Genomic DNA, 24,313 nt, shown 5'->3' on the forward strand with positions numbered 1-24,313 from the left:
GCCTCGTTATCTTGCCTGCAAGGCCCATTGCTACATCAGCTCATGATTTTTAGACTCTCTCCTTCACCTAATCAAAACTTAGGCATCCTTCAAGGCCCAGCTCCATTTCATCTGGTCTGTGATGCAATCACAACGTGATCCAGTCGCTCTAGCCTGCACTGAGCTTCCCATTCTCTGAGTTTCTATGGTAGGTTTTACACTGATTTATAGACCCAGGAATCAACTGTTGATTATCTGAGTATTCATGTCTATGGTGCATCATGATCTGCCACTCCCCAATTAAAATTTCAGGTAATCTAAAAAAGAATGGGAAAGTGCATGGTGGATGGATCTAAGTTATTATTCTTTTTTTACTCTTCACAATAATAACTAACATTTAAATAGCACTTGCTGTGTGCCAAGCACAGCTACCTCATTTGAACCTCATGACCATCCCGAAAGACAGGTGCTATTATTATTCTAATTTCATAAATAGAGAAATCAAGGCAAGTGGAGGTCAAGTGACATGCCCAGGGTCATACATATTACCAGAGAAGACTACCATTCAAGAACCTGATGTTCCTCCTGACTTCTATTTTTTTTTTTTTTTGGTGACACCATCCCCATTCTTGGAGGTTCAAAAATCTTAAAAATCATCCTTAAATCTTTCCTCTCTTTCACCTACTCATCCAGTCCAAGTCTTATCAATTCTATGTTGGCCATATTTCAAATGCCTTCAGTAGACTATAATAATCTCCTTGAGGGAAAGGACTGACTTAATCTTTATATTCCCAGGACATAGTAGAGTAGGGCTGTAAGGAGACACTTATAACTACTTATTGAATAGAATTAATTCAAATTGAATTAAAGATCTCAATCAATTCTGCAAATATTTATTAATTATCATTTATATTCCAAGCACAGTATTAGGTACTGGGAATACAGAGACAAAAATGATACAGCCCTTGACCTGAAGAGCCGACTACTACTAGGGGCATACAACATGGACAAAATGAAGATAAACACTAACTCTATTTGCTATTTAAAACCCCGCAGGTCCCAGGCCAAGCCTCATTTGGTCATTGTTTGGGCCCTCCTTGGCTCAAAGGGAACATAAATAGCAATTGCTTCTGTTTTGCTCAGAAATCTTGAGGGTCTTAACCTCTCAGATTAATTTTTTTTGACTGGTAAAATAGACCATTCTCTGTCTCATTTCTTACCTAGCCTTAATCCCTAATTGGGCATTTCATCACTCAAACTGAGACCTGTTAAAGATCTTAGCTTAAAAAGCTGTATCCAGGGTTATCTCCTGTCTTCCTGATCTACATCTGTCCATTGGACCTAGATGACTCAGGAGGAGAAAGTGAGGCTGGTGACCTGCACGGCCCTCCCTCACTCAAAACAAAGGCAAGTGCAAGTCATGTCATCATTTCTCTGATGGCATGGTCTTTGGCAGTGAAGGATGAACACAATAACTTGCTATCCTCTCAAAGAACCTCAATATCTTTGAGGATCAATTGAGGATTAGTTGCAGTGAAGTTCTTCCTTATGTTGATTTAAGCCTTTTTTTTATCCTTTTACCTATGAGTCCCTGCTTTCCCTTCTTAACCCATATATAGTTCTTCAGATATTTGAAGGTTGCTATCATGTTTCTTCCAAGTGTTTTCTTTTCCAGGATAAATAGCCAAAATTCATTCAAAAGTTCAATTCAATTAAACTTAATTCAAGAAATATTTAGTAAGTTATTTCTGTATCCAGAATAACGTGTTAGGAACTTTCATCTAGTTTCAAATCTAGCTCACTAGCATACAGTCCACATGTGGCCATCTTGTCCACGAAAAAACCACGAGTTAGTCAAATGCCTTGCTTAAATTCAGCTGTATTCAGCCCACAGCATTCCCTCAATACAGTAGTGTTGTGATCCTGTCAAAAAAGGAAATGAGATTAGTCTGACATGAGTTTTTCTTAGTAAGTCCATCTTGAATATATTTAACTGTCCACACATTCTTCATTATCCATTTTACAAGAATCCACATTAAATTTACCCCTTTGTAGTTTGCAGAATCCAATTTCTTCTCTTTTGTGAAAAATTAGGACCACATTTGCCTAGTCTACATTTGTCTGGCACCTTTCATTAGGAATGGATGAATGAAAATGCATTTATTCAGTACCTACTAAGGGTCAGCCCAGTGTTAAATCCTGGGAATACAAACAGAAAAGAAAAAGTCCCTTCCCTCATGGAGCTTACTTCTAAAAGAGAGACAAAAGATAGTGGTAGTCAAAGACGTTTGACTTTATACTAGGAAGTTATTAAGGTAATGAGTGGAGCCATAGGAAAGTCAATTAATAGGCCTTCTCCAGAAGCCATGATGGTATTGATTTAATTACTATTTCCAGAGCAAGAGCTGATTGGGTGGGATGGAAGAGAGGTATAGCAGCAGGGCAGATGGCAAGAAAATTGCCGGGAAGAAGGATGGTCAGGTCTGGGAGATGGCTATTGGGATCTTACCCATCATGGCCATAGGATGGGGGTTTCAAAACTGAATGAACCCTAGAGGTCTAGTCCAGAGAGTACAAGGGGACTGTCAGTGCAGAAAAATACCAGGCTGCCCAGAAATAGCTAACCAACTAGTCATTTAAGAAGTGATAATTAGGCTTCAGAGTTTATGCCCTATAAAACTGAGTGGCAGAAGTTGGTTGATATTTCATTTCGCCCCTGACAGCAGTGTGTTCAGACTACATTATGTAAACTACAATCTCAGTCTTCTCAGGGAAATCTAAAAGAACAAAACATGGTGAGAAAGTAGCTGGTTCTGTAGAGGATTGCTGCTGTACCGTTTTTATAATTCCTTCATTCCTTTTATACTTGCACTGTTTTATACTTGCACTGTTGACTAAAGGTTTGAGTGAATGGGGACTTTTTCTAGGTTCTTTGAATAAGGTTTTCTACATTTTATACAAGAAAGTATTGCTTAATAAAGTCAGTGAATAAATACACTGACCTCCAGATAGGGAATTTATTGATAACAATGAGCAGCTGATGCCCAGAAACAGAATGAAGATTAATAGAAAATTAGGGTTATTACACTTTTTTCTTTCTTTTCCTTTTTTCTTTCTTTTTCTTCCTTCCTTCCTCCCTCCCTCCCTTTTCCTTCCTTCCTCCCTCCCTCCCTCCCTCCCTCCCTCCCTTCCTTCCTTCCTTCCTTCCCTCCTTTTTCTTGATCTCTCCTAATCTACAATTGCAGCATGCCCTCAAAGGCCCAATGCTACAGCTGATTGGCACAGGAGGTTTGATGTCCGCCATTTCTGACCCAGACTACTTTACTCCTCCCTAATCAGCCCTTCCAGGGTTTACCACATTGGTGCCAGACTTAGTGTATTCATGAAATCAGCTTTAGCCCTAGTTCAGAGCTCCAGAACTCAAGATATTCACTAGTAGGGATTGCATGTGTACACCATCACCAATCTCTAAACTGACTTTTAAATATTATAGATCCTTTACACGCAGGATGCTATTTTTGAAACAGATGGCACAGCATTATTATTATGATGTCAAGGTGCCAAGGCTCAGGTTTTTTTAAGCTTTTCATTGTCACCAGAAATGATGGTAACTTTGTCCTCAATTTGTGAGGCTTATAAACTTTTCAAACAAATCATTACTTTTTCACTAGCCACAGTCAACAAGATGCTCCAGTGTTCTGATGGGTTAACCAGTATTATGTTTGGCACTGTTTTCAAAGTTGTCATGGGACCTGTGACTGACTGATGAAGAAGGAAAGAACGTTTTGCTTCTAACAGAAAAAGCAATGCACTAAATCCTTCTAGAGGAAAAGGAGAAGGAAAAGGACATTAGAAAGAAAGAGCAATTATATCAATATTACCTATTAAAAATAAAGGAAATGAAGTCTAACCAAGCAGTTGATGCACAGTAATTGAATGATTATGCCACTCATACAGGGGACCAGGATGGGGGACATAACTTGAGGTAAGCAGCATATTTAAATTCACTGTCATCTTTAAAGAGGAAAAGTAGGAAAAATGAAGAAAAATGTTTTCTATTTTTTCTCTTCTAAAAATTTTTCATTTAAAAATTTCTTAAAAATAATTTTACATGCTTTTATGATCTGTCCCTCTTCCTACCTCCTTATTAAACAAAAGCAGAACAAAAATAATGAAAAATAAAGTCCTTGTCACAAACATTCACAGTCCAACAAAACAAATTCCTCCATTGGCTGTTCTTGAAGATGTATGATTTTGCATTTCAAATCCCCCAGTTCTCTAGTAGGAAGTGTGTAGTGTATTTAATGCTCAGGATTTTGGACTCATGGCTTATTACTGCACTGAGCAGTGTTCTGAAGTCTTTCAAAGTTGTTTTTCTTCATAATCTTGTCATTGCAAAAGTTGCCATTCTAGTTCTCACTTCACTCTGGTCGTAGAATTCTTCCTTGATTCCTCTAAAATTGCCATTTCATCATTTCTTATGGCACAACAATATTCCATTTCATTCATATACCATAATTTGGTTAGCTATTTCCCCAACAGGTTGGCATTGTCTTAGTTTTCAGCGTTTTGCCACTAAGAAAAGGACTGCTATGTTTTTATATATGTAGGTCCTTTTCCTCTTTCTTTGAAAGAAAAATATTTTCAAAATCTTCATGCAAATAATTTAAAACAGAAAGTGTTCCTAGAATTCCTCTTTCATCATTGGAGGAGAGTATTTGTTTTTTTTTTTTTAACCGTAGAGGTAAGATTTGTAGGGACTCCAAGGTGTCCTAAGGATACCTTATTATCAACTTCACTGAAAGGGAAATAGAGATGCTGTAAAAGGTTGGTTGCTCTGATTATAGAGTTGGGATCATGTGGATTCCAACAGAAGTCACATGTCTTGCTGTGGGCTTTCTTGCCAGCTCTGTCACTAGCTGTGTGATTTTGGACAAGTCAACTCATTTCCAGAGGTCCCAGTTTCTTCATCTATAAAACATGGTGGTCAGACCAGGTGGTCTCTGAGGTCCCTTTTAGTTCTATATCTATGATTCTTTGACCATAAGTTTTATTTGACCACAAGTATTAGGTGGCATAATGCATAGAGTGATGAGTCTAGGGTCAAGAAGACCTGAGTACAGTTACTACATGACCTTGGGCAAGTCACTTAACCTCTGTTTGCCTCAATTTCCTCAACTATAAAATGGAGGTCATAATAGCACCAACTTCCCAGAGTTGTCCCAAGGATCCAATGACATAATAGTTGTGAAAGCACTTGATTGGTACATAGTAGGCACCAATATAAATGCTTTTTCCTTCCTTTCCAGTCTCCCTTGACCAGTATCTTCCATTATTCTTTTATCCAATCTCTGGTGAAAGACTTGACCCTTCTCCCTGTAAAGGATAATTCTTCCATGCTACTAAGCCCATCCTCTCCCATCTTCTTCAGATGATTGTCCCTACTACCATCCCGCCTCCCTAACCTTAACTCTCCCTTATCTAGGAGTGTTGATGTTACCTGATGTTACCATTTGCAGTGCCATAGGTGCCCTCTATGTTAATTTATTTCACCTATCTGAGAAGCTGTTGAGGCAGCAAGGTATGGCACTGTGGATAGAATGCTGGGTCTAGAGTTCATCTGAGTTCAAATCCAGCCTCAGATACTTCCTAGTCACTTAACCATTGTTTGCCTCATCAGCTTGTGGACCATAGTCATAACTACATTAGTCAGTAAAATCTCCATTTTTGTGGCTGGATTTTTTGATTTTGTATCACTGCCCACATCTTATTAGATGGAGAAACTCAAGCCCTGAGACTTTAAGCGACCATCAGTTGCAGAGTCAGTCAGGACACGGTCAGGAATGCCACGGTGTCAAAGCAGCACTTTCATAGGGATAAAAATGATACTTTCTGGGGAGGCTTTTTTTTTTCTTTTTAAGTTTTTCAATGAACAAAAAAACTGATTTTCTCTCACTTCCACTCCTCTACCAGAGGGCAAAAAGAGAAAAACAAAACCCATGTAACAAATAGGTTTAGTGAAGCCATGTCCGAAAGATCTATGTCTCATTGTGCCCAGATCTGGAAATGCTTTCTGTACTAAATGCAATGATTTTGATATTGTAACCCTGTTGTTGCCACTAATGCCCTAGCCTGGTGTCTCAATGTGGCACGAAGGTGCCCCTTGACCTCTTCAGCACAAATTACCCCCAAATTACCCCCAAATTGGGGCCTAGCAGTGGGGTCTAGTTACCAGACAGCTTCATCAATAGCTGATCAATCAGGCAGGCCATCAATAAGGATTTGTTAACCACTCTGAGTCAAACACCAGGAGGCTGGCCCCAGGAGTGATTAATTTTTTTAGGGGAGCTGGTTTCAGTAAAACAAGAAACCATTTCGAGCTGCTCTCTCTCCCTCCCGCCCTCTATCTTCATCTCTCTCTCTGTCTCTCTCCCTCCCTCCATGTCTCCTCTCTATCTCTCCCTCTCTCCCTGTCTGTCAGTGGAGAGGGTGATAAAATCACATTAAAAAAATCACAAATTCTTTTAAGCGACCAAATAATCCTACCTTAGGTCCTTGAAAATACGCCATCAGAACAGAAGTGTGAGGGATAGATTTATTACCAAATTTATGGCAAGCTTTTCTTCTAAGACTGTGCAACCTCCCTTCTTGATTCAGGGATTTGACCGTGGCCTTCCTTTAACTAGTTAGTGACTTTTTCCTTATGACCTTCAGTCACGGGGGCACTTGTTGTTCTCTACTTACATTCTCACATTTTTTCTAAGGATACATGCCTATTTTTAGATAAGATATTTCTTTCCATTTCAACTACTTACTCCCCTTGAACTTTTGCTTCTCTGTGTTCTGTAAGACAGTACTCTGCTTTTCAACTGAGGGATAATGGAATGAGTGATGAACCTTGAAACTAGGGAACTTGGGTTCCAACGCTGTCTCTTCCGTCCATACCCTCTGTGACCTTGGGCCTGAGCTTCTCATCCACAAAAGGAGCAGGGTTAGACAAAATGATCTCCGAGCTCTCTTTTAGCTCTAAATCTCTGATTCTATAAAAAGTAGAAAATTGCTACTGTATTTCCTTCACTTCAATGTCTTAAAATCATAATAGACATAATATTTGAAGTGTACATTTGGGGGGGGGGGGGGGCGTGGCACACGCATTAAACAGGAAGGCCAGTGCATTTAATTATTATTTTGAGAAATAAAATGGGCTTTTAAGAATTGCTTTAAGTTTTTTTTTTCTTTTTCATACATAGCTCCTGCAGCAAAACGAGAATAAACTTGAGAGTGGTTCCAGATGTAATCTAGGAAAAAAAAACCCACCGCACTTACAAGTCTAATTACTGGGTTTGAATAGCAGGCTCTGCATTTTAATGCATGTTGAGGGAGAGGACCTATGTTTGAATGCCAGCTGTGCTATTTGCTACCTACGTGATGCCAGGACAATCACCGTCTCTCTGGGCCTGAATTGTTCTTCTGTCCAATGTGAATAATAATAGTACTCTGGCCTACCTCACTGAGTTGCAGTGAAGATCAAATAAAACAGTACATGGAAAAGTAATAGGGGAACTACATACGGTTCACATGTAAAGTGTAAATGAAAGGCGTCACTCTTATTGTTTGAAGTGGATCAAAGTACAACACGCCTAAAAACAACAGAAACAATAATAACTAACGTTTATAATAGTGCTTGTCATGTGCCTGGCACTGTGCTGAGTGCTTTACAGTTCTTATCTCATCTGAACTGACAGAAATCCTGTGAGTCAAGTGCTATTATTATTATTCTCATTTTAGAAATGAGGAAACTGAGGCAAACTGAGGTTCCTTTGCCCAGGGTCACAGAGCTGGTTAAGTGTCTGAGGCCAGATTTGAACTTGGATCTTCATGACTCCAGGCCCTGGGCTCTATCCACGGCATCATCTAGCTGCCCAATGCAGAACATTATTTCTATGGGAAAATGCACTGAGTTCCAAACAAATGCCTGGAAAACAACTTTTTGCAACACAGTTTGCTCATAACGCAGGGACTCCTTGAACTATTTTCTTTCAGATTGATCTCGTATAACAGAATTGTTTTTTTCTTTCTTAGCTTTTGTTAGATCTGGAAGTCCTTCTGAAATGAGCCAATAGGATGCCAGAAATGCATGAAGTAAACATTCAGGGAGAATGAGACATGACAGTGCCACTGGATATTTCAGTCACATAGTCTCCTCTGCTCCAGAACGTAAACACACAGTTCACTTTTTTTTCAGGTCCCAAAGGCAAGAGAAATGCCTTGGCATTCTGTTTCTTTGGTAGGTAATAGCTGGGCATCCTTAAATACCCTAAAGGGTATCTATATCCCGAAAGAAATAAAAAAGGGGAAAAGGGACTCATTACAAAAAATATAGCACCCCTTTTTGTGGTGGCAAAGAACTGGAAACAAAGGAGGTGCCTTTCAATTGGGCAATGGTAAAAAAGCTATGATATATAAATGTGATGGATTATTATTGTACTGTAAGAGATAATTAAGGGGATGAGTTCAAAGAAATCTGGAAAAACTTGTGTGGTCTCTGAAGTCTATGCAGGGAACCTATGTGGAGTGAAACGAGTGAGCCAGGGACCAATTTATGCTATAACAGGAAAATCGTAAATACAAAGACCTTGAAAGGCTTGGGAACCTGATTAACACAATGACAAATCACAGTTCCACAGGATTCATGATGAAACTTATTGAATACTTTTTGAAAGATTAGTGAAGGACTCAGAGTATGGTTAGAGACATTTTTTCCCGTACTTAGAATTTGCACAAATGCTTGACTATATATATTTTAGAGGGCAGCTAGGTGACACAGTGGCTGGTGTGCCAAGCCTGGCACTCAGAAAGACCTGAGTTCAAATTTAGCCTCAGACACTCTGGAAGGTCACTTAAGCCTGTTGGCCTCAGTTTCCTCATCTGTAAAATGAGTCAAAGGAGGAAAGGGCAAACCACTCCAATATCTTTGCCAAGGAAATTCCAAAAGGGGTCATGAAGAGTTGAACATAACTGAAAATTGAAAAATGACTGAACAGCAACATATATATTTTGGAAAGGGGTTTCCCCTTTTTCTGGCTTTCTTAATGAGTGAGGGAGAAAGAGAGGGAGGCAGGAGAAAAGAGAGATCTTCATTTGAAAATAAAATAAGATGAAAATATATCCTAGTACTATATTTATCATATGATAGCTATCCAGTCAAAAAGCATTTATTACATGCTTAATATGTCAGGCTCCATGCCAAGCACTACTTTGTAATATTTTTATATAATAGAAACTTTTGCATAACCGAAATAAATCACATTCCAAGATTGCAAAGTGTTAGCTATATGTGACAAATGGGCAATCTACTATTTTATTCTTTAAGTGAACTTGAAAAAGGAATTCCAACTGTTAGGGTGGAAAGTGATGCCAGAGGTCAACTTTTAGACGAACATGATCCTTTAAGACCCAGTCACAAAGTCCTAGATCCAAAGATCTTTTCCCATTACATAAAGCTTAAAAAAAAATTAACATGCGGTACCATGCTTTAGAGGGCAGCTAGGTGATACAGTAGATAGAGCTCCCATACCTGGAGTTAGGAAAACCTGAGTTCAAATCTGCCCTAGCTAGTTATATGACCTTGGGCAAGTCAATTAAAAAAAAAATCTCTGTTCGCCTCAGTTTCCTCAGCTGTAGAATGAGGATAATAATATCACCTGCCTCTCAGGATTGTTGTGAAGATCAAATGAGATAATATTTGTAAAATATTTATTATAGTGCTTGCCACATAGTATACCTACCTATCTTCGCCATCCTTAAATACTGAATATCCATTGAACATTGGTGAAAATAAAGATATAATTTGTTTACCTTTCAAGCTCATGGACTCTCTGAAATCTATTCATGAACTCCTTGGGGATCCATGGACCTAAGGTTAAGAACCCCTGCTCTAAGATTATTGATTTCTAGAACAGGTACCAATCTGTACTGGTAGAGGGAATTTCTTCATTGGGAGTTCCTTATGACAATGTTGGTTTTCAGTCATGTCTGACTCTTTGAGACCCCATTTGGGGTTTTCTTGACAAAAATACAGCTTATTTTACAGATGAGGAAACTGAGGCAAACTGGGTAAAGTGACTTGCCCAGGGTCACACAGCTAGTAAGTGTCTGAGGTCACACTTGAACTCAGAAAGATGAGGCTTCCTTACTCCAGGTCCAGCATTCTACTCACTGCACTCCTTAGCTACCCCAATGAAATAATAGATCTGATAAAAAAAAAATCAACAATATGAAAAAGAAATCTATTATGAATTCCTTGTATTAAGAATTAAGTATCCTTTTGCCACTGTCACATTCTTTTTCCTAATGTTTGCTTTGCTGTTCATTCAAAAGATAATTAAGAGAGGGTAAGATTTCACAAACTGCCATTTTCAAGTTAATTCCATACTTAAGATCAAACGATTTCTACCTGCTTGGTCACAATGTACAGATTTATCTTCACTACCATTAAATGTATTATGAACATCATACTGAAAAGAGAATTTTTTGGCAAACAATAGGAGGCTACGTCCTTTGATAATTCATTCAATCCTATCATTTATATCTGGATATTCTGGAATAAGGCGCTATAAGAATTTGGTAAGTACGGCTGGTATGATTATAAGATAACAGTTCTCTCAAAAGTGAGTTAGCACATTGAAAAATACACAATTATTTTGTGTTTTACTTCACAGAACCCTGAAAAGGAGAACTGCACATTTTAATCGTCATATGAAAGAAAATTTCAAATCACTAAAAATAAGAAAAAATCCTTGTCAAAATAACCCTGAGGTTTTACATTATAGTCTCAAATTGGTGAAGATGACATAAGGCAAGCATAGCCAGGGTTGGAAGGACTGTAAATTGTTAGTGGAGCTTGGAACTAGTATAGTCATTCTGGAGAGCAGTTTGGAATCATGCAAATAAAGCGTTGATACCCGTTTGTCTCAGAGATGTCACCAGTAAGCGTACACCCCAAGGAAGTCACTGACAGAAAGAGGAGCTCTATTGACACCAAAATATTTCTAGGAGCACTTTTTTGTGGTAGCAAAGAACTGGAAGCAAAGTAGATGCCCATCAATTGGGGACATGGTCAAACAAATTGTGGTGTATGAATACAATGGAATATTACCGTGCTGTAAGAAAATGACAAATCTGATAGATACAGAGAAGTATGGAAAGATACATATGAACTAATGCAAAGTGAAGTAAAAAGAACCATGATGATTATAACAATATAAGAGGAAAAAAAACACATATCAAAATTTTATGTTGTGAAATTATAAAGAACAAGCTTAACCTCAAAGAAGAGATCTAAGAAAATACTTCCTTCATTCTTGTGCATGTAATATCAGAATTTTTCCAAGTCTGATTAATTTTACTGATTTCCCCACCCCTTCTTTTGCCCTTTTTCTTCCTTTTAAGTAATTCTTTTTCATAAGAGATAAGCTCTCAGGTGAAGGGAATTGATATGAGGGATGTTTAGGGGACATAAAAACAAATGTATCAATCAAAATATATTTTAAAATTTCAGAATAGGAAAACATCACACTAAAGTGGAATTTTATTCTAGATAGAGGTAGAAAAGTTCATTATTGTTTCCTGCTTAGAATAAGCCTTATAGACTAGAAAACTGTTAATAGTCCTTAATAGCATAGATTTTACAAAGGAAAAAGATGAATAATAGGAAAGTACAGTACATACCCATTTCTTCCAATTGCATTTTACAATTATTATGTTTTTCATTTTTACTTTTGCCTATTTTTTTCACATAGGCTCTAAATGAAAAAAAAAATACCTATCTCCTAAACCTCATAAATCCTGTATGTTACTTTCACCTATACAGCAATTCCTCTAATATTTGTCACCCAAGTGGAATCTTTTTTTAACATGAATTTTGTCCCATTTAATGAAAATATACATGTGAAATGAACACTTTGGACATAAATAACTGAATGCCAGCTTGTTCTTTATAATTTCATAACATTCAGTTTCTCTTCTCCTGAAGAATAAAAGATTTCAGGTTTAGAAAAAGTGACACGATTAAAAAATGCAGTATCATTTGGCATAGTACCAGCGTACTATCAGTGTAACTGATTTAGAAAACCATCAGAAAACCTGGTTCAAGACCAGCCTCCAATACTTACTACAAGTTTCAACCTTAGGTATATCTCTCACTATCACTTAGTGTAACTTTCTTCATTTACAATTTTGGCAGAATAATACTTGTGCAGAGTTGCTGTCGGAGGAGAACAGCCCAGATAGCAAGCAGCACTGGGGCAAGCAGTACTGCCCAGATCCCTTGACTACCCCAGCAATGATGAGTGCCAGACCAAGGAGTGATTTCAAATCTAAACAAAAACCACAGTGGGTCACCCTTCCAGCAAAATACCACAAATTTGGCCTGCAGGCAGGCAACTAGAACAGAACTGTGTGTGGAATGGGGATGTGTAGGGACTGTGGAGCCAGATCCTAGCAGCAGAAGACTTGGGGTTGTTGCCACTTTAAAGCACAAGAGAAGACCTTTGAACCAGACTCTAAGAGCAAGACACAGCCTCAGCACGATGGCAGCTCTAACATTGGCCAGAATGGGTACAAGTGAGGTGGAGATTTGAGAATCTATGATGGATGTATGCTCAAGAGGTGGGAGGCTTTCTGGTTTGGGGCCTGGTTGCTCAGTGGGAGATGTTTCCCATTACCATAATGAAGTAGAAGATGACCATTGCCGGGAGGCTGAGCTCAGGCTTGCCAGAAGACAGCAATCTCGAGTGATTTACTCAGACAGTGAAGGAGCATGGTAAAGATGAAGGGCTTGTCCAACAGGTCCAAAAAGTGTTTTAAGTATCAACTTCTCAGAAATACCATGTTTTCTATGATTCCTCATATTACTCTGGTGGGAACCCTTCTCTTCATTCTCCATTGAGTACTTGGAATTTTCATGACCAGCCATCCCTCATTCTGTGTCCTTAATCACCATTCCCCCCTTATAGATTCTTCCTCTTACTTCCTTCTCCTCTCCTTTTCACCTCCCCTTTTATGTGTTTACTTCCTCAATTAGAATTTAAACTTCTCAAGAGTAAGGGCTGTCTTCTTCCTTGCATTTATATCCCCAAACTTAGCACAGTGCCTACTATGTGTAGCTTAGTCATTCAGTTGCATCTGACTCTTTGTGACCCCATACTGTCCATGGGTTTTTTTGGCAAAGATACTAGAGTAGTCTGCCATATCTTCTCCAGTGGGTTAAACCAAACAGAAGTTAAGTGATTTATCCAGGGTCACATAGCTAGTAAGTGTCTGAGACCAGATTTGAACTCAGGTCTCTCTGATTGGGCCTGGGCCCAGCACTCTAACCACTGAATCACTTAGCTGCCTTGCTGTGTACCTGGCACATGGTAAGCTCTTAATAAATGCTTGTCAATTCACTATCAGATTGACTAATGTAACTTTTCCCCCCACCTTCAATGAGAAATTTTATATGAAGGAGATGAGATCAGTGATGCTTAGGTCTAGCTAGGGCTACCTCCTCACTGGTGGCTCTCTATACCTATAGTAGGTGTTACTGCAGTTATGGTAAAGCGGTAGAAAGAAGCCTAGCCTAGAGACTTAATTACTACTCACTATTAGCTCTGCCAGTCACTAACTGTGCCATGCTGATTCCGGGCCAGCTGTTCATCCTCTTGGCCTCAGTCTCCTTCCACTTCTGTAAAATGAGCTGGGTCAGACTAGATAAGCTCCTCTATCATCTTGCAAATTGATAGAAAAGAAGAAGTTAGTGAGAATCCTGTTTATTCTTTCCGATTAGCTGTGAAGCAAATCAGCTTTTCTTTCCACTTCAAACTCTCCACTTTCCTTGAGCTTTTATTAACCAAGAACATTTGGAATATCGTTTTCGAAACAAAAGAAGCAAATTCATTGTAGCTCCCTCATTTCCCTTTTTTGATACTGGGGCTTCAAATACTTGGGAAGAATTGCCCAGGCTCATTGTCTGCTTCTCACAAGGTATCTAACTGCCTATTCTTGGTCTCCGTCTATGGCTGTCCTACGCAACAAATGATACTCACACAGCAGACACACGGTTTTCCAAACCAATGCCTGTAAATGCATGTCCCCTATATTTCCTATTTTTATTAAGCCTCAAATCCTCATTGCTACCATTTGCCTTGAGAGGAGCATAGGATATACCCTTGGTAGCTAGAATTGCTGCAGATGGGAGGCAAGTCCAAACTCTCCCTTCCCAAAGATAACAAAATGGTCCACTTTCCCTTTTCTATAGCCCTTTGTTGGTTCCTAGGAAAGAAGAGTCACATTCCCAACGGTCCCCTGATCCCAGTCCTTTTCTCTTTTACTGACCTGTTTTTGTCCCCAACTATCCAACATTTCTCCCAACATTTTCTCCATTCTACTTAAATGTGCAAACTCCACTTGGACCAAATGTTGATATTGGTGCTTCCTGTTTCAGAGGTAAAAGTCAAAGATGCACTGCAGAGAAAGTTTGTCCTGATTTTCTTAAGGCCAATTCTTCTATCTCCCTCTGTTTGAAACATTACCTTACCCCTCGCTTCTCCCTTGAAAATGAGGAGTTCAGAGGGAGGTCTCAGAGTACTGTACTTGTAGATTACGTTTCTTTGATTCTTCTCTGTTCTTAAACATTGTCAATTCCATCACAGTTATTATTTTCATCCTGGAATTATTTATTCTGCATTGAATCATAAAAGATAAGAGCTAGATGGAGCTTTAGCAGTAATCTAATTAACTGATTAACTGATGTTTAGAGAGATGAAGTGAGTTTTTCACCTAAAACGAAACAATGAATTTACATTTCAAGTGGAATTAGAACGGAGGTCTTCTGATTTCAGTATTGCTAGGGTTTTTGTTTGCTTGTTTGTTTGACTTTACCATACTGCCTCTCCCTTTTTCCAATCTGGACCTATCTTTACCACATTTTCACATACGTAGGTACACATATATGTACCTAGACATGCTTGTACACACTAGTATGTTTCCTCTCAGGGACCAATTATTCCTTCCTGGACCATCACAAATATTCCATAAGTCTCATGTCAACTTTAGAAGCAAAATATATTAAAGAGAAGAAACCTAACAAAGATAAGCCACCATATGTTTATGGTTTGCGGTTGAGTCATTTCAATTATGTCCAACTCCCCATGATCCCGTTTGGGTTTTTTGCCAGCAAAGATACTGGAGTGGTTTGTCATTTTCTTTTCCAGTTCATTTTACAGATGAGAAAACTGAGGCAAACAGGGTGAAGTGACTTGCTCAGAGTCACCCATCTAATAAGTGTCTGAGGTCAGATTGTAACTCAGATCCTCCTGACTCCAGGGCCAGCACTCTTAAATGTACTTAAATGACAGACTTGGACAAAGATAAAATTATAAGGTTAAATTAAAATTAAGAAGTCATTTAATCATACTCCCATCTCAAAGGTGGGTTCATTTCCTGTCTTCAATCTCTTGGGAGCAATATTCTTCAACCTATACCAGTGTCTAACAACTTTGATAGGTTTCCAATTATGTCACAATATTCATACTTGGATGTGATGAAACTACGTTAAATCTGTTTAAAAATCTGGTTGAGCTTTCTTTAAAAAATTTTTTTTTAAGTTTATTTGAAAAAAAGAGATAGTTCCTTCTGTTGTTCAATCATGTCTGACTCTTCTTGGCCCCATTTTGGGGTTTTCTTGGCAAAGACTCTGGAGTGGTTTGCCATTTCCTTCTCTAGCTCATTTTACAGATGGAGAACTGAGGCAAACAGGATTAAGTGACTTGCTCTGGGTCACACAGGTAGTAGGTGTCTTGGACTAGATTTGAACGCAGAAAGATGAGTCTTCCTGATTCTAAGTCCAAGACGCTATCCACTGTACCACCTAGCTAACCTATTCCTTTAAAAAGGTAATATGAAATGATCAATTAAGTCATTATTTGTGGAAGAGGCCAATCAGTCAGTCAAAAGCATCTATTAAGCAGCTGCTACATGCCAGGCACTGTGCAAAGCACCAGAAAGAAAGGCAGAAAACAGTCTCTGCTCCTAAGAAGTTCAAATCTAATAAGGGGACAATATGTAAATAACCAAGGACAAACAAGACATACACAGGATAAACTGGAGATAATCTCAGAGGGAAGGCAGTAGCAATAAGGGGCACAGAGGATGGTTTCTTGCAAAAGATGAGACTTTGAGACTTGAAAAAAGCCAGGAAAACTAGGAGGTGGTGATGAGGATGGTGAGAGCTCTAGGCATTGAGGACAGACAGCAAAAATTTACAAAGTCAGATGTGTCTGGTGTGAGGAAGAGTAAGGAGGCTAATGTACAATTATTTCTTCCATATCTCATGATGTAGGCTGGTAACATATTGAAACCATGATGGGGAAAGTTGTGATATGGAAGGGAAAACTGCACAGAGTACTTGAAGGAGAATAAGATATAAGAAGACTGAAAAAGCAGGAAGGGGCCATGTTATAAGGAACTTTAAAGGTCAAACAGAAGATTTGATATTTGATCTTGGAGGTGACAGGAGTCACTAGCATTTATTGAATAGAAGTATAAGATGGTTAGATCTGTGCTTAAGGAGATAATTTTGACAGCTTAATGGAGAAAGAACTGGGACAGGAAAAGACAGAGACATCAGCCAGCAGGCTATTGCCATAGTCCAGGCATGAGGACATAAGAGCCTGTACCAGGATGGTTGTTATGTTCATCCTTCATTTTCAAAGAAGACCACGACATCAGGGAAATGATGACATGACTTGCACTTGACTTTGTTTTGAGTGAAGGAGTGCTGTGCAAGGTCACCAGCCTAACTTACTCCTCCTGAGTCATCTGGATCCAGTGACCAGATATTTATCAGGATGACTGGAGATGGCCCAGGATGCAGTGGGAGACCCTGGCCTTTTTGGCAAAGGCCTTTTCAGGTACTCACTTCTAGTGAGGTAATGCCCATTCAGTGAATAGGCCTCTTTAAAAAGTAGTCAGAGGGAGAGCCCCTTTAATAGAAAAGAAATAAACAGATAACACGGGGAGGGGCAGGAGCCTCAGGGTTGTTGTTTGGAAGAGAAACTGCTCCTATCGACATTCACTCTAAGCCAGGAGGGTCCAAAAACAGCCACTGAGTGAAGGTTGGGCAGGGACCCATTGGTGTTCAGTCCATGGGCTTCCCGGTGCACTGGGTAACAGTAATAGAATAAAGGAGAGATGTCACAAAGGCAGAGGAACGACAAGGCTTGACAACTGATGGGACACGGAGAGTGAGAGAGTGAACAGATGGGGAGAGGAGGAATTTAGAGGAAGTCTAAAATTTAAAACACAAACTCGTAGCTGAGGGTGAGTATTTCCAGCTAGAGAGAGAGATCTAGACATAATGAGTGCTACAGAGCTGAGTCTCAGCCTACAGAGAGGCTCCCAGGACTCCTCTCTCCACTTGTAGGGAGATGACAGATAGCGCCACCAGTGAGCAGAACATTCTGTAGCTGGTCCAGAGGCAAACAAGGACAAACCACAACAACCTCTTTAATTAATTTAATTAGGCTAAGCAAGGAAATAATATACCTCTGGCTAGGGCAAAAACAAAAAACAAAAACCCCATCACATTGAAAGCAGAGGACCAGTTTCCAAGCCAGGATGTGAATTCATAGCTGGCCTGAGTTCAAGAGCCTGACTCTAAAATAATGTTGCAGTGTGAGTCCGAAAGAAAGCTGGTGATCTGAACAGGCTTGGATTAAATGATGGTGCCTTAAGGATCAGTGAGAAAGGGACTGAATTTTACCAAAGATTTTGGTTTTTTCCAAAACTCACTTTGAATAGTATATATTATCACTGAGCTTGGCGCTTTGTTGTTGTAAGCATGGGATGGTAGAAGGAGCACTGGATTGTAACTTGGGTTTGAATCCTGACTCAGCTGCTTATCCAACCAGGGTGTGATGGAGCCAGTGCAAACAAGTTCATGAGAGCTGATTGTTAAAATTTCAGAATAAGCATTTCTATCTCACAAATCCACAAACGCTAAAAATCAGGGCTTTTACTTTGTTATTAATTTCTAGACTTAAGAAAGTGATGGAGAAAATGCCAATAATGCAAATAATGCCAAGATTAAACTTAAAAGTGTGTCATATGTCCCCTGACCACTCTCCACCCTGAGTCAGTTGTTAAACATTTACTAGTACATCCCTGCTTCATGTTTGGCAAGTCATTTGGCCTCTCTAGGACTTTGTTTCCTCATCTGTAATACAAAGGAATTAAAATGAGATGATTTCTAAGTTCCCCTCCAGGAAAAAAAAATCATTTGATCCTCTCAGATCCTCTAACTTGAAATTTTAACGTCAGGGCAAACAACCTTCATGGAGTGGACAGCACAGCAGCAACCTTAAAAATCACATAAGAAGTAATTAAGACAAATTCACTTGAACAGGAGAGGGAATTAGCTACAGCTGCCCTACAAATGGATGATGTTAATAATGAAAAATATCTATTAGTTTCCTATTTTGGTGAATTACTATTTCTAACAAGAGGCTACGCTCAACTGATTCTAAGTTAGTGAGGGAGTGTACATCCTGTCAACATGTACTGGTATCATTGTAAAAGCGCACAAGCTTTCAAATACATTATATGACATCTTTGCTTATTTTAAACTTTAGCATTGTTCTTCCATTATTTTCAGTCCTGTCTCACTCTTCAAGCCCCCTTTTGGGTTTTTCTTGGCAAAGATACTGGAAGTGGTTTGCCATTTCCTTCTCCAGCATTTTAAAGATGAGGGAAACTGAGGCACACAGGGTTAAGTGATCTGCCCAGGGTCATACAGCTAGAAGTGTCTGAGGTTAGATTTGAACTCAGAGTCTTCATGACTGCAAGTCTGGCATTTTTCCACTACACCATCAACTTTAGTAGCCTAGCACAAAGCCCCAATCGCCCCACCTAGTTATATCTATAAAGCCAGTCATCCTAATGATTTATCATTAAAAGTTCACAGAATTTCCAAAATCTTAAAGTAGATTTAATAGCTATAAATAAAGTGGATTTAGATATAAATACAGCATATAGGACTTTTTTGTGTGTACCTTTGTTGCTAACTGACTAAAGAGTGAAAAAGAAAAACACTACCAGTCAAAATCTTTGAAATTTATAGAAAACTGAAATTTTCATAGTTGAAAACAACTGGAAAATACACATGTTCTTCTCATTCCCCAACAACAAATGTTTTAGTTGCTTCGATCTGACAGTTTTGCTTAAAAAAGCCATACACACACAACACAAAACTAACTTATTAACAGATTACTCACATCAGGGTCTAATTCTTCCAACTCATTTTCTAGCGTCCTAAGCTCCTCTTCTGTTAGCGCTCCTAGGATTTTATCTTCATCCAGATCCCGGTATTTTTCTAGTTCTCGTCTGTACGACATTTTGTAAGCTTTCTTGTGGTCTGTGCTGAATTATGACCTATAATGAAAAGGCAATGAGATTTAATTCAACAATAAATCACATGCAAAGCACCTTAGGATACAAGGACAAAAAACAAACAGCTTTTACCCTCCAGAAGCTTCTATTTCCCAGGTCAGGCCAATACAAGCTTTAAAAGGATAAATAAGAGATAACGGCTCCCCTGACTACGTTGTTATCCTTTTAGAAATGAAAATGTTTGCTGTGGTCGTTCAATAGCATCTGGACATATTTTTACAAGTATACTGATCAGTGATAGCTCACTACAGCCAAGACTGACAGAGTTTTATTACTCATGCTGTCACTAGAACTAGCAGAGTTATCTTGTAGAATTTCTTAGGGAATTTGCTCTAATGACTAGATAAGTTTACAATTGTCAATTGTTTATAAGGGCATACTTATGTGGTTCAGCCATGTCTGACTCTCCACGGCCTGATTTTGTGCTTTTTCTTGGCAAGATACTGGAGTGGTTTGCCATTTCCTTCTCCAGCTCATAAACAAGGTTAAGCGACTAGCCCAGGGTTAGACAACTAGTAAGTGTTGAAGGTCACAGCTGAACACAGGGTCTTCCTGACTCCAGACCCAGCACTCTCCGTTGCATCACCTAGCTGCCCACCCAAGCACTCATAGGATCACAGATTTAGAACTGGAAAAGGACCATTAATTTCACTTTATAGATGAGGAACTGAGGCCCAGAGAAGTAAATTAATTTGTTTGATATCCCACAGGTAATAATATTTTGTTGTTGTGTTTGTCCTTCATTGTTGAAGAAGACCATGCCATCAGAGAAATGATGACACGACTTGCCCTTGACTTTGTTTTGAGTGAGGGAGGGCTGTGCAAGATCGCCAGCCTCACTTCTCCTCCAGAGCCATGTGAATCCAGTGACCAGATATTCATCAGGATGACTGGGGGTGACCCAGGATGGGGATTTGAATCTAGTTTTTCTAACAGCAGATCCCACACTCTCTCTGCTGTACTACTTTTAAAGACTTCTACCAGCTTGTAGGAACCTGAAAACAGTTTGATCTCCTAACTACATTAAACATACTACTCCAATACTATCTAGTTTCCACTTTTGAGCTCTTAGCAAATCCTTCCTTCATAGATAAGGCTAAGGTAAACTTCATCCCAACCGCTTTCAAAATTGTTGTAAATTATGAATTCATTAGATGTCCTTGTGGAGTATACGTAACACATTATTACAATGCTAAACTATACATTTATTTAGAGTTATATAAAGTATATATAATATTTTATATATTATTGATATAATATTTTTATGTCCATTGAAGCATTATGAGCTGCATTAGGAAAAACAATATTGAACTCTGGATTGTACCTTCTTGAGAAAACAACTCACAATGACTTAAGTTTAACGTGTGACCATCTCAAGTCCAAGGAACTGCCAAAGTAAATTAGAAATGTAGTAAAAGTCAGTAATATCAATGACTGAAATAGGGAGGTTATTGTTTAGTCATTTCAGTTATATCTGATTCTTCGTGACTCCATTTGGGTTTTCTTGGCAGAGATACTGAAATGGTTCACCATTTCCTTCTCAAGATCATTTTACAGATGAGGAGACTGAGGCCAGTAGGGTTAAGTGACTTGCCCAGGGTTATCCTGCTAGTAAGTATTTGAATTCGTGAAGATGAATCTTTCTGCCTCCAAGCTGGATGCTTGACTTCTCTGGCAATTCATTGGAGTATGCAACTCCCCTTCCTCATCATTCTTTCTCAGGAGCTTTGATCTGTCAGTCCATAAGTATTTATTAAGGGCTTATTATGTGCCAGGCATTTTACATGCACTAGGGATATAAAGACAAGATCAGTCCCAATGGAACTCCCATTCTAATAAGGGAGACTGTACATATATCAAGAGGTAGGTACAAGATACATGCAGAATAAATGGAAAGTAACCTTAGAGGGGAAGGCTGTAACAGGTAAGGGGATGGAGGGGGATGGCCTACAGGATGCTGCAGCGTACTGAATTTCAATCCATGAAATAAGACCGTTTTGCTAGAGAAAACAAAGAGGTTCTTAATGAATATCAACAAACCCATGGATCTGTGAGAAAATTTAAAGTTCACTAAAACTGCAAAATGTGTGTGTGTGTGTGTGTGCATAATATAGTGATCCCTTCCACACTGTGACTTTACCCATGCTATCTTGTGAGTCAGCATAAGAAAGTAAATGGGAATTTGGGGGGGGTTTGGCAGATGCCACAAACTACATGCAAAGGTTAGCAGATGACACAGAAACAGTTTAGACTCAGAAATGCATCCACTATATTATCATATAGTAAAATATCAACCCAAATTTTACAATAAGATACTGTAAACAGTTCTTAATAGAAAAAGAAAAAATTCAGACTTTCTCTCAGGTAAGAAGGGAGGGCCAGGCCCCCTCAACCCCATGATGTAGAAAAGATAAATATATAATAACCTCTATAAATGTTATTTAATTTTAATTTGAAATTTTATTTAAATTTTTACACTTTTCTATTTAAATTAATTTTTAATTTTTTTTAGTTAAGCAAACCCTGTGTCTATTACGTGGAAGTTAATTTGTACAGAAATTGAAATAGGATAGGGCTTTAGTGGGGTCAGAGACTTAGAATGAGAAGGGCCCTTAGAGCATAAAGTGGAGCTCCCTTACTTTACATGTGAAAAAACTAAGACTGGGGGAATTTGTGTGACTTCAGTTGCCCAAGTCACACAGCTAGTAAGGATCTGAGTCAGGATCTGAAATTAGATCCTCCTCCTCTAAGCCTTCCACTGAACCACCTAGCTCCTTTGGCAGGGGATAAATTTCTTAATCATAATTTAAAAAAACAACACCAAATGCACAAATGTTCCTGAAGATAATGGAATGATGTTACATACTGGAATCTTTTCCCTGGGCCCTGTGTTGGGTTTGCTTACTTGGCATGAGGTCATACAGTCTCCAAGCTCCAAATGAGAAAAGGGGGAGGGAGAGGAGGAGGGAAGAGAAAAAAAGGGAAGGGAGAGAAGAGGAGAGGAGAGAAAAGGAGGGGAAAGGAGGAGAGGAGAAAAGAGGGGAGAGGAGGAGAGGAGAAAAGAGGGGAGGGGAGAAGAATGAGAGGGGATGGGAAGGGAGGGGAAAGGAGGAGAGAAGAAGAAAGGAGAGGGGAGGGGAGAGAAGGGGAGAAAGAACAATAAGTAAAGCAACTGTTCTGTCAGAAAGAAGGTGTTCTCCAAAAGAATTCCTAAAAAAGAGACTTCTGCCAAAAATTACAGAGAAGCAAGACATCTTTGGAAGTTACAGGTTGAACTTTTATTATGTGTTTTATAAGATGAACAAGCAATTTTGTGCACAATCTTCTCTTTCTCTTCTACTATACATACAGAAATATTAATTTTCTTTATTGTTTTTCAAATCAAAATAAAAATAAATTTGGAAAAAAGAATTTCTGATATCAGCAGTCAGAAAAAAAAAAAAAAAGAAAGAGGTATGGTATCCTATGAGGAACAGAAGCAAGTAATGTTCGGCTGCTGTTCCTGTCATGGTCTATATAAGGAAAGTGTAGGTAGATGATAAGCTGCCAGTATTCTCCAAACTGGCCTGTGTCATTCTGCAGTGACAGGATGAAGAGGATGGCGATTGTGAGAGAGTGGGCCCTGACAAAAGTAGGCTGTGACAGTCATAAAGATCTCGGGGCATCTGAGGCTCCTCTCTCCCTATGTGTTCTTTCTGCCTGCTTGGGATGTTCCTCTGCTGGAGGCATCCTCAGGGGTTCTGTCCCATGTGTGACTGGGTGTTCCCTGAAGTATAGGTGTACATTTACTGCTTCCCTTATTTGGCAGAGCCAAGAAGGAACCAGGGCAAGAATTCCCCAAAACAGATACCAGAGGAAACCAATATATGCTCAGATCCTCATAGACAGGAAACTGTTACTTGTCTGAAATTTCCTACTGAGGTCTTCCCCTTCCCATTGAAGACAGACACCCTTCAGAGGAAGCCACTTTTTGACAACTTCACAGAATACTTAGGTATACAAGGTATAATAATAACTCATACTTGTACAGCACTTAAAGATTTATAAAGTAGCTTCTTCATATGACTCTTGTATAAGTAGGTAGTGCAGCAATTTTGGAGATAGATCTGAGTCTTATAGATCAAAGGGACAGCAAAATAGATGGGGAGTGTCGAGCCTACAGATTCATCTTCCTGAATTCAGATTTACCCTCAGCATTTACTAACTGTGGGATCCTGGGGAAGTCACTGAACCTTATTTGCCTTAGTTTCCTCCCCTGTAAAATGAGCCGGAGAAGGAAATGGCAAATCACTCCAGTATCTTTGCCAATTTGTCACTGAGAGCTGGACTGAAATGACTCAACAGTGATAGAGCAAAGAGGTTAAATGACTTAACATAAAAACAAAACAAAACAAAAGAACTAGAATCTAGAGCTAAATCCAGATATTTTATCATTGTTATTAGATTTTGGCTAGGATGGTAATCTTCTTATAATTATTAATCATGGTATAATAGGCAGGATATTAATGTTAGTCATAAAAATTCAAAATAAATGAAATCTTGCAGATTGTGCATGCGATGACAGGTATGCCAAAGTAGTTGATTGATTAAGTAATATGATTCAAAGTGAGTAGGAAGGTTTTAATTCCATCTCCCATCAAGTTCTTCTCCACATTTTGTTTCATGTGAAAAATGTTATATCCATATACATACGGCATTTTCATCAACGTTTCTGGTTAAAGGCAGGGATTTCAGAAGAGAAAGGGAGTTTTAGTAAGTAAAGAGCTAGATAAAAATACAGTGTCAGACAGCAAGAAAACATCCATATACATAAATATTTTCGTGGCTATCTTATCTATAATGAAAA

General features: G+C 38.9%; 1 protein-coding gene across 4 annotated transcripts in view; it reads right to left on the reverse strand.

Annotated features, from left to right (window-relative positions):
• The window catches only part of TMOD1 (tropomodulin 1), a 130,968-nt gene that overhangs the window by 61,771 nt on the left and 44,884 nt on the right, over positions 1 to 24,313 (reverse strand). For 3 of the 4 annotated variants that reach the window (XM_072596724.1, XM_072596725.1, XM_072596727.1), the window contains exon 2: positions 19,293 to 19,449. In XM_072596724.1, the coding sequence (XP_072452825.1) occupies positions 19,293 to 19,412 (120 nt within the window). In that variant the 5' untranslated portion in view covers positions 19,413 to 19,449. Of the gene's footprint in view, positions 1 to 6,525; positions 6,638 to 19,292; positions 19,450 to 24,313 lie in introns of those variants that run through there. The other variant, XM_072596726.1, reaches the window with a different exon arrangement.

This window comes from Notamacropus eugenii, chromosome 3 (genome assembly GCF_028372415.1).
Source record: "Notamacropus eugenii isolate mMacEug1 chromosome 3, mMacEug1.pri_v2, whole genome shotgun sequence".
In the NCBI taxonomy this organism is placed as follows: Eukaryota; Metazoa; Chordata; class Mammalia; order Diprotodontia; family Macropodidae; genus Notamacropus; species Notamacropus eugenii.